Raw genomic sequence first — 15,338 nt, 5'->3', positions numbered from 1 at the left:
TTATCCACCTTTCTACGTTCCTTATTACAAATTCATGATCATCATTCGGATGACATGAAAGTCGTATGAAGACCTGTGATGAATGTGACAGCACTGAATGACTGACTGCCAAGACTAACTTGTGTCTAAGTTGAGGAAAAATCAATTCCAATGGGAACAATCTCAGCATCAACTGACGCCTGGCTAGTGGATCAAAACATCATTTGTGAATAGAAGGCTATAAGCTCACGACGCAGCTGAAGATAACAAAACTCATGAGACACAGAGAGAAAGCTGTACAAAGTGAGACTTCTCTATGAGAGAAACAAAATGCAAATCAAAGCTAGCCTTGAAGTTAGGTGTCTACAAAGCGATTACTATGATCCTCAAGGCAAACCCTATTCTTGAAGGGATTACTATGTCTGTGCTGTATAACAGAATTTACTTTCTAAGCCACAGTGCACCTGCACCGTGTTATCATGCACCACACCACGACGGAAGTCATATGAATATCAAAAGGAAGTCCTGACTTTTGGAAGTATTGAAGAACTGTTTGTCGTTTAGAGACCTGTACAGCGGTAATGGCCAGTAGAGGATTTGATATTGATATTCTGCCGTACATTCTATTCAGTTCGTTCTCCCTATTTTGAGGTGCCAACATTGATGCCCTCCAGGATAGTTAACCATCTCGCTTTGCCCTTTATCTCAGGCTTCTGATGATACTTTCCCATTCATATAGTTTCCTTCCATCAATGTTTTCAAGGTAAGGCCCCTTTTCACTGAAAGGATACCGTCAAAGAACCAAAATTGGATCCATACTATATACTATAGGTTTCTAATATGATCCATGATGTAAAGGCAGGGTTCGAGACCACAAAACACACAAAAATACACTTTATTATCTTAGAAATTAACTACTTTTGAGAGTTTTGGTCACTCAATGCTCGCTGCTTCAGAGGAAGTGAGGTATAAGTGTTATAATCCATGGTGTTCCATCATTCCGCTGGTGTGACCTCGTGGTTATGCCATGTCAAGGGCATTGCGAACACGCTGACTATAATGTCCAATTCCCATACATAATAAAACGAATGCCCAATAAACTTTAAACTTATACGTCAAGTTTCAAGGCTGTGACGAATTGGTGAACAGGAAAAAGTTATCTTTGGTTTCTTCTACATAAAAGGGTGCAGAACCTGGGAATGTAAATTGGTATGGCTGATTCAATATTTTTAATCCAACAAATTGACTTATGACGTTTATACTTTTGCAGAAATTCCATATTTCAACATTAGTAAATCCGCATTGAGGATTCAGAGAATAGCTGCAATACTGTTCATAATTCATAGACCATACTACTCAATAACGCGCATCTGTGTACAAACATAAACTTCGTGTAAGTGAATGCTTTTAGTAACGTTATTCCATGGAGATTGAATCCATAAAAATTCAAACTGCAGCCACTTCGTCTTCGATGTTAAGTGTTTCCACTAAACTGCAAGGTTCATACGACCATATTTACGACTATTGTAAGACATTGCTGTTTATATCATGATGGCCCTGGGGGTGAAATGACTTATTCCTGTACAGGAGTCACCGTAACGCCTTTGTTGGTATTAAAAAGAATGATCTTTTGCGGGGGAAAATTACGACATACGGACGTGAAATAGTTCTGACGCCCCAGGTAAGAAGTGACGAATTGCAAAGGCAAGTGTAATTCCCGAATCAAAATGGTCTTCACGCACAGAGTACCACCCCATTTATCACCAAACGCTCTTTCCTCTTTAGAAAGTAGCTGTTTTATTGTCATTCTTCAGTGGGTGACAAGTCGTTCGCATTGCCCTGAGGATGGTAGAGCCACGGTCATCCGAACAGGCAAGGTAAAACGAGCACGTCTGCACGTCAATGATAAAACCTAGCGACCGAAGAACATGTTTTATGCATTTCCTGGTACTTTATCCAAGAATCTCAATGACATGAGTGCTCACGGCGCCGAACTTGCTTTGCAGAAAGAATAAAAGGCAAGACCATACCAGAATCCAAACGACGACGAACGATTACACAACAGGGACACCTTATCTAACATTTACATGCATAGGTCGTCCTTTTTGGTGTTATCTCCAAGCCATTAGGTACTTGCGATCCATGTATATTCAGCGAGCATCTACCTGTATTACCAATAGTGAAGATGTTGGAGTGGCTGGCGACTTTCATTACTTTTAGTAGCCGTCTTTTCGGCGCCTCTGCCGTGATCTCCATGTATAAAAGTAACGTGAGTTGAGGGTCAATAAAGGAGAAGGTTGATTGGTTTGGGAAAGAATAATCATGGTCATTGGCCCGCTACGCCTATCAGATCAAAATGTCCTAGTAAAGAAAGTAAAGTAATTTAGATCGTGTTTTTGATAATAAACATGACTGACAGCTTACTTTGCCAATGTTTTTTTCTATTAATTTAAGGACCTTTTATCAGCCAACATCGCCAGTAGCGCTTTTTGCTCTGAGTGCTTCTTGTTTGGTACACTGTATGGTAAGAAGAAAGGACATGTGCTTACACAACAGGTTTTAATGCTCCACGGAGCTATTAATTCTGTACAATGAAATGATCCTTGGTGTATGCTGCTCTTATGTTATAGAACTGTGCGTATTACTGCATATATGTCCCAAGTAATGTAATATCTTGATTTTTTTGTGGTCTGAACGACTTTCAGAAATCTAATGTCTTCAATGTTAAAACAATTGATATATTCTACACATGACTGGTGATAATAGATTATGCGACGGCTTGGCAACACCACTCGCTTAACGTGATTAGCTTGTTGCTATCGAACAAACCAAAAAGATTCACGGCAAAGCGTTTTCTCTTAGCTAAATTCAATATACTTTTCTTGGAAATACGATAGTAACACACATTTTATCTTATCTCTTTTGGTGCAGGATCAAAATGAATGCGAAAAATTGAGCCCTGCTTTTCCTAGGCGTCCATCTTCTTGACCTGTTCAATATTTTCAATCCCTTTTGCAAAGTACTATGTATTCTGACTTTCTAAAAGATAAAAAGAAATGTCAGCTGCCGTCCAAATATGCCCACTTCTCTATCAAAACGTCGCAATACATTTCTCCTTTATAAAGTAATTTGCATATTGTAGTGTTATCGAGGGAAGCCAGCTTGTGGACAATTTTGTCATCCTAATAGGGTACGGAAGCTTGGTCACCTGAAGACAAAAAAAGCTACGGATACGTTTATAAAGAAGGTTTATCATTTGAGCAACTCTTACGTGGACGGTTCTTATAAAGTTTTCCATTAATATAGCTATTTATTTCGTTGTGCCCGGAAACCATCTTTTTCTGCTCGGTTACTTTAGTTTCTGGCGGAATTAAAATTCTTTGTATTTCACTTCAATTTACTGACGTTAAACCTCACATTTCACAGAAACCATGACCGTATGCAGTGCTATACAGGAATTTTAAAAGTCACTACTGTTAACGGATATAATGGCGTTGTGTACGCTTAAATGACAGCTTTCTTATAAAAGTTTTTATTTCATTCAGTCATTGGTACGAATTTATCTGTACACATAAAATAGAATGTGTCCTTACATCATCACTACATGCTTGCACAGCGTCAAATAAAAGACATGACTAATTACTCTCTAACAACATTACCATGATTGTAATACATGCTTCAATATATGATATATAAAGCGAGACAAATATGACTGTCAGTATCTACTGAGCCCTTCTATGAATAATCATTGTGGTTGTGGTTTGACGAGTGTGATCTACCCATGGCCATACATTATATGTTCACTATCTGTGCTAACTCATGAGGGCCTGCATGGGAGGGCTGGGGGCCCGACGACCCTCTGCGCTAAATTTTGAGAGCCGGGTACGTACTACGCTTAATGCAGGAAGCCTCCCCATTACCTTTTACGACAAATTCAGGGTAGGTACAACGCATTACGTATAGAATCACGAATCGGCGAATTACGCTCTACGCAAAATGCGCCAATTACGCTCTACGTTGAGTTAGAGAGGTCTGTCTACGCTCTACCTAGAATTAAAACGGCCGATTACGCTATAGGGAAAAGGCATGCGGGCCAGCACTCATGCAAGAAGAACACTTTGAGTTTGCTAATTACTAAGTTACAATGTCAAGGAGATCCCGCAATGCAAACTAGCCTATAAACGAGTTATGAGTTATGGCTGTTAGCTTAAGTTGTCGGTAGGCTAATTCCGTCGGCGGATTTGAAATGACATTTGTGGCCTATAACATATTTCCCTTATTAAATGCTCACCACAAGAATTCTCGCTTTGCCGGTACCTACGGACGTTTTAGACAGCCATGAGTGACTATCAAGATTTGAGAAAATAAAAGTATTTGTCGGAGCATTCGTTACGTGTTCTGAGATCAACAGAATCTCTCGAGTTGGTGTCTTGAATGATGTCCTGCTAGCAGGTTAGTTTCATCTGTAACATAGGAAATTTATTATGTACTTGACATAAGAAAGTTTTCCAGTATTTCATTTTCTATTGGTTCAACTGTACAAAAGACAGCCAGAGTTGCAAAACTAGTAAAACAAACTATTTTAAAGGGCTAACCTTGGAGACAAGGACATGGTCAGGACATTAAAATCAAATTTGTCAACTCATTACATCTATTATCTATACATAAATACACAAGCGCTTAAACTAAGGAGCACTGTTAGAAAGTACTATTTAAATCGGGAGGTCAGGGTCAGAATTCACTGCGTATAGATCTCTAAGTCCGGATTTTGGTTAAACGTTTTCAGTGGTTAAACGTTGTTAAAACAAAGCCCACAATAGTGTATTGGTCTATCAAGGCTGTAGCCTGGGTGAATTCAACGGCATCGTAAGCTTAGCTGAGCCAGGCTGACTGCCTGCCTCGGTGCACCCTGATGAGACCTGGCTTGTGTAGGCCCTGACAGTGTTTTGAATTCCTTGTTAGCCTCAGAGCGTCGCCTTCATGCTACTTAGTTCTAAGGGTGACCTGAAGAACATTAGTCAACAAATCAAACAAAAAAATGTTGCATTTTGACGTTTGAAATTCGAGTTAGTTCACTACACCGACTGATGTATCACGTCTGAGTCCATGATCATGCTGGCCTTCTTTCTTTAAACCTCCTTCGATTGCCATGAGGTCTACGGTGATTCTACCGTTACGAACCATAGCAAACATGATTTCCGATGTTTAAAATTCTAGTCACCTGCATGTAGTCCGATACATGTAGTCCATGATGAGAGTGGCCTCCTTCCGTTAAATCTTCTCCCATTGCCTTAACGTCTTTGGTGATTCTATAATCTATACATTTCTCATGTTGCGGCAGTGGGACAAATGTTTGTTCTGGTCAGATAAGATTGCCGTAAGTCCTGCAAAATGTTGTGTTTGTCTTTGGCCTTATGACCGACTGATGATCATATATTGCTTTGCCGCCACCGCTAAGCCGTTAGTAAAGTTTTCCACATATTCAAGGACGTCGCAAAGGTCAAATGTAGAAAACTTTGTGTGTTTTCTTCCATATAATTCAAACTGTCAGTCTTATACGGTTGGCACGCAATGGTTTCAAGCCTTAGGCTTAGGCTTAGTCTTTAATGGGGGTTTTGAGCTCATGCGATTCTCATGTTGTTAATCTAAGCCATATAAATGCAATTTCGTTTCATATTGGGTTTGGATTATCTGCCTCTGTAATTTCATGTTATGGAATGAATTATACATGAATTATAAATGAATTATACATGTAAAGTGGATCTAGCTAGCTATAGCTTTCTTAAATCAATTTATAGAACGATATACAAGCTCAACAAGTAATGTGATTCTTAATTCAATGGATTCAGATACCGATCATGATATTTTCAGGGATAAAAAGTGTTTGACGTACTTGCATTTATAAGTCGTGTGTTTAGGACTGCAATGAATTGCATGTAGTCGACTGATGCATATAGTCAGTACATCGCCTGATGAATGAGGTTTGAGTCTGTGATAGCAGCGGCCTCCTTCTGTTAAATCTTCTATTGCTTTAAAATCTTTGGTGAGCAGCATGCGATTGTACATCCATCTAGCGGTTCAACTCATTTTTCATGTACAGCATAGCGGCAGTGAGACGACAGGGGGTTGTCCTGGTTTTCATGAGATAAGATTACATTTAGAGTACGTAATCCCTACAACGTGCTGTGGTTGTTTCTGGCCTTGTGACCGACTAATGAACTCCTATTGCTTTACCTTTAAACCAGTAAGCCATCCAGAAACTTCTATACTCAAGGACGTCGCAAAGGTCAAATGTAGAAAACTTTGTTTGTTTCCTTCAATATTATTCAAACCTGTCGATACAATACGGCTCGCACGCAATGATTTTAATCCCTAGGCTTGCTTCTGTAATTTTCATAAAGGGAAATTGATTTCATGTGATTCTCGTGTTGTTAATCATATAAGTCATATAAATGCAGTTTTGTTTCATATAGTGGATTATCTGCGTCTGCAACGTCGTGTTATAGAATGATTAGTTGAATGAAATATGTATGTAAAGTGGATCTAGCTATCCAAAATCAATTTATAGAAGCTCAAGACTTAATGTGAATTCGACTGATGTTAATGTATTCTGACGTCAAAGTCAGATATTTCCAGAGATAAACAACGCGTTTGACGTACTTTGGTGTATTTATGAGTTGTGTCTAGACTAGCCTGTTGTGCAATTTGTGCAGATACAGAATGTGCGTATTAATCTCTTTCATGTCGCGATAGGCAAGCAAGGCAATGCATTGTACTGTCTAGCGTCAAACCCTGTGCCTAATTTGAATGAGACACTCATACAAGTCTTTAAGTTAAAAATTAACGAGCCTTCCAGCATCAAGTGACGTATAGGGCGGCGCCCATCACCATTTGCAATAGCCCTGGGCCATACAGCAGTTTAATCACTACAGTTGGGGGCTAGTCCACTGGTAGTGGCGTATGTTTAACTCCCATCCTTTTTCTTAAATACTGAGTGTTAAGCAGATAAAATAGCGCTTTTAAAGTCTTTGGTATGACTCGGCCGGGGATCGAACTCATAACCCTTTGAATGCACGGCGAGCAATCTTTCCACTTGGCCATTTCGCCGGTACAGTCTTTGTCAGGAAATACATGCTTCTACGGCATCACTGTAATGCATGTTGCAAATACATTATGAGCAGTGGCTCTAATGTAGCAGGCAGTCGGTCCGTCTCTATACAGGGATGATTGTAGAGTCCCGAGTCCCGATGTTATCGGTAGTGGTCCAGTGATAAGCGACCCTGGCTCTGGACCAAGAGGTTGGGGGATCGAATCCCGGCTATTGTCGCTCACCCGACATGCACGCTACTGAAAAAGGTCGCAGACTTTAAGAAGGGACATTAACCCATGTTCACCGTGCATGTCGAAAAGAGCTAGGGGATTTTCTCCGGTACAATAAACCTGTAAATACATAGAGTCTGTCTTCTCTGTCACGACCAGTGGGGGATCTAGCTCTTCAGTGAGCTATAACTGGTTCTAGATCACTTATACTTTCTTTATCTGTGTCTTTTTACTTCTCTGGACCACGTCTTCAAGTAACTAGCGCAGTATGTACGCCCACGGACACAATCCGGTTATAGCAGTCATTTCACCCACACTTCCTTACACTCTTTGATGTGACTTTGCGCTTCAATGGCGTTTTCGAGACGGCGCATTTAACATAAGGTTGGAATTTTATTTTGCAATCCAAGGAACAGCATTATGTGGACACATTACCATAAAGTACCAGTCATGTCCGCACCATCACGGCTTAACTGGAATCACTGCAAGATGGCAAACTATACAGTTTGTGACTTCGCAAGCATCACGATATTACATGAACCTCAGTATTGCAGCCGTAAAATGGGCACTGGGAAACCATTTTCAGAAAATGCAGATGGTTGCGTACTACGCTTTCCCTTTTTAGATTAGTCCGATGAATCTAAATTATGGTCGAATGCTTGGAAGTATTTTAGCAAGGCATATTGAATAGAGGATTTTTTTATTTTACTTTATTTTTTTTATATTTCATACGTTATGTTTTTAAGTAGAGTTGGTCATCATCATTCCGGGTAGCAGATGTGAAAGCAGTACGATGCCTGTTTGAATAAGGAAAGGACATAGAATAAAGACATGACTATTAATAATAAAATGGATTGGTCTTTACATTTCCGCAAAGCTAGATCTCTTAGGTAGACGATTTGGAGTGGAACTGACGATAAAACGCGATGGCACGGTCTTAGAGCGTAAATCACCTGTGCTTTTGGCTCCAAGGAGCGTGCCAATTTTCAGGATCAGGCAGTGATTATGGGGAAACATGATGATAATTTGATCAGGAATTTGACTGCTGCAAACAGGCAGATATTTTAAGAAAATGGCTACTAGATAGGCTTGTATCCAACAAGCGTTAGATATAGGGTATTAAACAAATGGTATCGCTGACAAAAGAGTCGAAAAGCCTTTCATTATATGATAAGTATCCATTCAAGTACGAATGCACATGAATAATAATTGTACGTATAATGAAAGTTAAGCCGAACACAGATAAGCAACAAACTACGGCACAGTTTGCAACGATACTGATATCAATGCAATTATATGCCAACGTTTTTTTTTCAATACAGCGATGTTTCTTACCGAATTAATGAAATAATCGTAAGAAAAACTTGTTCATACATAACAGTTTTTATTTATTCCATATATTTGAGAACATAGTGGATATCCTGAAAGCAATTTTATACATGAAGTGATGAATATCATTTTGGATTGCAGGATACACATATAATCAAACGCAACTTAACAGCGTACTAATTTGTTTTTCACGTATTTTTAAATTACCACAAGTTGGCACAACATCAAAATCGTAAATCTACAATAGTTAACATATACACAGATACTCATCACACAATTAAAAGGTAAACAAAACATACTGATTGTGCTTTTAGAATTGAAGTTAAACAAAGTACTGATTATAATATAATATTTCGTATTCAGATATCCATTTTATTATTACAATTAATATCACGAATAACAACTAACATCATTTATGTAGTCTGATTTAAACAGCTATTGCCACCTGAAAAATTATCTATCTGTATACTTAGTAATCCATTTTGTAGTATGCATCATTATCAATTTTTATGAGCCACCTTTACATAAATGTTACAAAGATAGCAATAAGACTAAACAATGGTTATGTCAAGACATGAAATTGCTAAATTTACATTTTGGCGATCCTGGAAAAAGCTTTGGTCACACTCAACCACTCTATCGATCAAATGTGCAGACTAAAAAAGGACTTTGATTGACATAAATGACATAAATATTACCTTTGCAAGAAGGTTATGTTTTTCTGTAGCATTTATATGATTGTGTGCATGCATGTTTTTATGTATGTGTATGTGTGTTTGTGTACATGTATGTATGTGTTTTAGCAATAGAACCAAAACTCAATAACTCAAGAAGCTAAGAAGGGATTATCATGAAACTTGGTAGGTAGGTGAGTCTTCTTAAGAGCTCAAAACTATAAGATTGTAGGGCTCTGTTGTAGAAGATAATGCAGAGAAATGCCGTTTTTATGACATTCAGTGATATGTACATGCTAGTGCCATGAATTATAAATACAACAAAACAAACTTTGCTTTTAGACAAATTAAGATGTGGGTGTTTAAAATTTCCTTCACATGGGTACATGTACAGTTTGTACTATTATCAATTCTACCACTTATGAGAAACTAATCTTTACATTTCACATTAAAGTATTACATTTCCTGTTTTACTGAGTCGCAATTAAAAAGCTTACGACACTCCGGATAATTAATCCAGATACTGGGCAATTGCAGCTAGAAGATAGCCCCGTTTAAGATTAATTCCTATTAGCGGTAGGTACAGTCACTGCATGGTGATTAGACTGCCTATTATAGTTCTGCCTATGGGAAATATCTGAGTTTTAGATGCAAGAGCATTTTTGTCATCATTATGGTCATTGATTGTCGTCATACATACAAATAGTGCTAATACTGCTACTTAACATATTTTTATATTAATTTTTGTTCAAATTTCCGAGTAAGATTGTACGCTTAAGCTTTCCTCTTCTCAAAGGATTTTATATCATGTAAGCTTCTAAAACACTTTAATGCTGATATAAATGTTGGAATGATATTGTATAGGAGCATGTGTTGTTTTGATTTTTCTCTAGCTCGGTAAGGGTTTTATTTGGGCTTTGGCGTCACACCCTCGTTTACGCGTTACTTTCTCGCCTTCGCGTTACATCCTCGTCTCTGCCATGCTTACGATTTCATTCTCCGGGGACCTCTCTTCGATAGCCCCGTTGCTACCGGTGATACCCTCCATATTGCTCGGGGGAGAGAACTTTCTGCGCCGACTGTCTCGCTGGAAGCTGCGGAGTGACCGTCTCAAGCCGTTACCAGTGGACGCTAGCTCTATCTTCACCTTGTACGTACGGCCGCTGGCAGGTCGCCCGTTTCCCCGCAGTTCCTTCCCACTGGTCCCGCCGCTGTCTTCCAGAGGTGCCGCCGCGCCGCACAGCCCCTCGAAACTGCGTCTGAAGTTGGTGTTGAAGTAGCCGTAGACGATGGGGTTGATGGAGCTGTTGAAGTAGAGGAGCCAGTGCGCTATGGGGAACATGTAGGCGTACAGAAAGCTGCGCTGCCAGACGGTCATCTTGTGGCGCTTGAAGGAGTCGATAAGGAGACAGGCGTGGATGGGCAGCCAGCACACAGCAAACAGGACCAGCACGGTGATCAACATTTTGATCACGCGAACTCTCTTCTTGGACACCTGAAATACGAAAGTCTGTATGTACTCAACTGAGGCAGTATTCTGAACATGTGACCCGACGAAACAGAGTAACATTAAAGATACCCAAAGCGATTTGAGGGAAGTAAAACAGGATTTTCAAAACCAATTTACTGGTCAAATTTTGATGCAGTAATTTTGCATCAATCCTATCCCAAATAACACACTGCATGATATATGTGAAGCAAAAATGTGATGTCGCTGACGGAAAACGGTAGCTTGTTTCGTATTGTAGGCTGGTTCTATATTTTGGTGGTGCCAAAAATTAAAGGGACTTCGAATTCTCACATGGCATGTTTTTGGACTATTTCGAATGCTTCGAGAATGATGAATGGATGAATGATGATGATGAAAATGTGCCAAGAAAAGGCAGTGGCAGTATTAGACAGACTTCCTTATCCTTACCATAATATTTTGTTTTGCCACCCTGAAATTGCATTGAATGCCTTTAACTGTCTTTTTACAAAAATTAAAACAATGAAGTGATAAGATTTAAAACGTAGAACGTTACCTGTGTGAGGTTAGACATTTTGGACAGGCGACTGGAGGCCATGGCCGGATTGGGCTTGTACCAGATGCGGAGAGAGATGCGGATGTACAGGTACAGGTTGATCAGCAGGGGGCCGATGTAGATGACGATGAACAGCATGAGTGTGTAGGCCTGTGTACAACAAGAACAATTTTGGAGTTGCAATTTTGCTTTGGCATTCCGTAAAGCATGTTTTGGTCAGGCTGTAAGAAAAGTGGGGTCGTGTGGCGTAATGTTAGTGTGTTCGGCTCGGAACCAAAAGGTCCCGGGTTCGAACCCTGACATGTTACCGATCTTCTTCCCTTGGGAAAGGCACTTTACACGACTTTCCTCAATTCACTTACTTGTAAATAAGTACCTAGCTTCGGCTAGGAACGTCCTCTCGAATAGGACGTGACACGGTGGACGTGAAGCCTTCTGGCGTTTGTGTGTGATATGTTACTTTCGATACCTTTGTCTATTGCAATTATATGATCATCACCCTTGTGCATTTACGTAGTTTGTGCCGCCTTTTAGTACGAGGCACAAAACACTCTGGATTAACAACCCACTTTCTTTATCGCATCAAAACGTCTAAGAGAGCTTCTTTGGCTGAGACAGTAACTGAGTTATAAATTGGCTAGCTGAAATAAGGAAGAAAGAAGAAAAACATTTTGTGCTTGTTCCTGGAGGGAAGGCGCGTATGTAGTTAGCCATCTAGGGACCAATTTGTTAGCCACACTGGGCCTCATTAGTTTTCGTTTGATGTAATGCATGGCACCCTATTGGTGTAGAAAATGACAGATTCTGGCACCTACTTTGCAAAAAAAATGTTTGATAGCAAGAATCGTCCAGGGAGGAAGGCCTCAGTTTGAAAGATGAACCTGATTCCTAAGTTTTCAATGCAATGGAGAAACAACTTCATTGTTACAAAATGCTAATGTCATTTGCTGTAAAAATATGTACCTACAATGAGTACTGTCAATGTAGTCATTAGTATTTTTCCCATTTTTCCCAAAAGAAATTTGGTTGCCCTCTAAAAGTGGTCAACATGCTGAAAAAGGGCAAATAAAAGATATCTGATGCCTTGCCAGAACGTGGATGGTAGATAAATATAAAGAGAGAAGACAAGGCAAGGTTCTGATTTATTGTTTTGTCTTTTACTTTGATACGGTGATGCATATCATTCCCTTTCCTGTGATGCTCACTGAATCAAAACCATTTGTACAATGATTGAAAACTTTTATTTTTATATTGACAAATGGATGTTGTAATAGTTGGCAGTAAACGTAGTACTATATAGGTATCATTTGTTGTTTAAGTAGGTTTATGATGTCTAAGTTTGAAAATCTAGGCTCGCCTTTTTTTCGCCCTGTCGCATTAGAGTTTAAGTCTATGTACTTACATGCAATGTGTTATCCATAAAATGTACTTGATGTGGCCTAAACACTCTGCTAGTAGTAATTTGACAAGCCCGTACCTGGTTGTACTCATTAGACGGCCATTGCTCATCGCAGAACTGCATGGTCTGGTTCTGGTAGTCGACCAGGACCTCCTCCTTGTTCTCGATGACCAGCGCCTGTGGCCACATGATGAGCGCGCTGAACACCCAAATGGCCGTGATGATCTGCACGGCTCGACACTTGGACATCTTCGGCTCTCGCGGATTGATGATGACCTGGAACCTGAGTGTGGAGATAGGAAATGTGAATAAGGCCTCAGGAAGTCATTTTTGTGGATGACATTAGCGCGACCATTGTTTTTCCTTATTTTGAAAACAAATGTCTCTGACGGTGGGCAACGTGCCAAAAATGGACAAAATACTATAAAACGCTACTGGTTAGAGACCTTCAGCGACCCAGAAAACCTTTGCTTGCTTTTGATGGCAGTCTATGGTGTTCCATCGCGTATGAATTACCTCTTCAGCAATTGTTGATTGAGAAACATCTACAAGGACAGGTGATACTGTTAAATACACGAATAAAGACCCGCTGGTTGTGTTGTCATGTTTTGTGGCCTAGTTCTAGCTCAAGGTTTCTGATCTCAAAAGTTAAAAATGTAGGAATCTTATTTTTTGGCCCGCCTCGTTTTTTTTTCGCCCTCTCGCATTAGATTTGGAGTCATCCAGGAGGTTGTCATCCATAACATTTACTTGCTGTGGCCTAATTTCATGTCTAAAATTTATTGAATCAACGAAGCAGGCGCGTACTAATAGCTGAACGTCCTTATTTGGATTTGTTCGAACCGTACAACTTACGATGTGTTTTACCGGATAGATTTTGAGTGGGTGTCTAGTATTCTAGACTCTTCTGTAAGACTGCATAGACTCTTCTGTATAGACTCTTCTGCATAGACTCTTCTGTAAGCATTAGATGTTAAATCTTCAAGTGTTATAAATCGATCGAGATAAGATCCATTGACATGCAAATGCAGCAGCATGGCGACGCACAAAGTAATGAGATCAGCATCGTTGTACCATATCAGCGTCAAGTTATAACGTGGTATGTAATGTTCCACATATAGTTCTTATCGTAGAGTTCTATGCTGTAAAGGTCAAAGCTGATCATATCCACTAATGCTGAGAATATATATGAGGTTGTTTCTTCTTTAAGATTACTAAACAGGTCATGACCTCCCAAAGGCTGAGAAAACCAGACCAAACCATGTTTGTAATCTACCCATGTCCAAGGTATGTAAATTTTCTTTACATACATGCTTCAGACTTACTTTCGAACCAGCATACTTTTTAGATGTTTTATATCTTTTATCTCAATCAGAGTGTAGGTTTTCATATTTGATAAAAAGAAACAAGATAAGATTTTGTTTCATCTTTTGATTATCTGTTATTTTGGAATGTCGTCATATTGTTACGCTGTCCATAGAGGTCTTTAATCTGAACGTTTTGGATGCTTGGCATAGCCAACCACTGTGTGGAGTGAGTTGTTGTAGCCTGTAAAATTACGGATGGGATTCTACAATGCTGAATTTGCCCATCTTTACTTCATTTTCGTTGCAGCTGACTATTGTTGTACCTAATCTAATTAACTTGCTCCCCTCGGAGGCTCCCCACCATAGAACCTTGTACTGTGCCTAACGTGCCCCCCTCCCCATCATGATACCTTGTACTGTGCCTAACGTGCCCCCCTCCCCACCATGATACCTTGTACCATGTCTAACTTGCACCCCTCCCCACCATGATACCTTGTACCGTGTCTAACTTGCCCCCCTCCCCACCGTGATACCTTGTACCGTGTCTAACTTGCCCCCCTCCCCACCGTCGATAGCGCACCTGTCCACTGCCTATAGCCGTGAGGGAGAAGATGGACTCGCCCACTGAGATGCCCTGGACCAACGGCTGCAACTTACAGATGGCGTCACCAAATGGGTTACCTGCAAAAACAACACACAGCGCAAAGATGAACGGTTTAATGCAAAGAAAATCTATCGTTTTTAATGCACAAAGCCAAGCGTATGAATATTTATATGTTTACCGAAGGAAAACATGTTGTTTTTGCTCTGTTCCCTCTTCTTCTCCAAACAAATAAGGACAAATGACCTGAACGAGACGTATGTTACTGTGGTAACTATTGTTGCGTTACATCATGTTGCAATTTTATAGCAGGAGGGATTTAGACTCCTGTCTGAACGTATATATGAATGCGGTTGAGTAAGAATTAACAGAATAGGCCATATGCGAAGGTTGTGCATTTTCGTACCTTTCTTGTATTTCATATGCATATATATGTCTTATAAACCATCAAACACTAGAAAGGCCAATATTTGCTTTGGAGCAAATACAGCGATGGGTTCACCACATTTTACCACATGGCAGGGAAAGAATGAGAAACACAAGGGAAAACAATGATTTACATTGATATAACTATAATATGAAGTAACATACAACTAAAACAACAGTTGGATAGCTATTCCCTACTTTATTGGTTAGGATTTTTAATTGCATAATGCAAACTGTTGATTTTCAAAATAAAAAAAAAACGTTCATGCCCCGCATTCC

At 39.7% G+C, this 15,338-nt stretch overlaps 1 protein-coding gene across 1 annotated transcript in view; it reads right to left on the bottom strand.

Moving 5' to 3' along the window:
* Positions 1-9,611: 9,611 nt before the first annotated feature.
* Positions 9,612-15,338, bottom strand: part of LOC109478224 (neuropeptide FF receptor 1-like) — a 21,234-nt gene continuing 15,507 nt past the window's right edge. The window contains exons 2-5 of the mRNA XM_019779682.1: positions 14,599-14,713; positions 12,804-13,008; positions 11,327-11,476; positions 9,612-10,797 (exon numbers count right to left, since the gene is read on the bottom strand). Of these exons, the coding sequence (XP_019635241.1) occupies positions 10,264-10,797; positions 11,327-11,476; positions 12,804-13,008; positions 14,599-14,713 (1,004 nt within the window). The 3' untranslated portion in view covers positions 9,612-10,263. The remainder of the gene's footprint in view (positions 10,798-11,326; positions 11,477-12,803; positions 13,009-14,598; positions 14,714-15,338) is intronic.

The sequence above is a fragment of the Branchiostoma belcheri genome, unplaced genomic scaffold, assembly GCF_001625305.1.
Source record: "Branchiostoma belcheri isolate BF01 breed outbred unplaced genomic scaffold, Haploidv18h27 scaffold43, whole genome shotgun sequence".
NCBI classification, from domain to species: Eukaryota; Metazoa; Chordata; class Leptocardii; order Amphioxiformes; family Branchiostomatidae; genus Branchiostoma; species Branchiostoma belcheri.
Note: the sequence above shows the minus strand (reverse complement) of the source record. Positions and strands in the feature narration are given on the sequence as shown.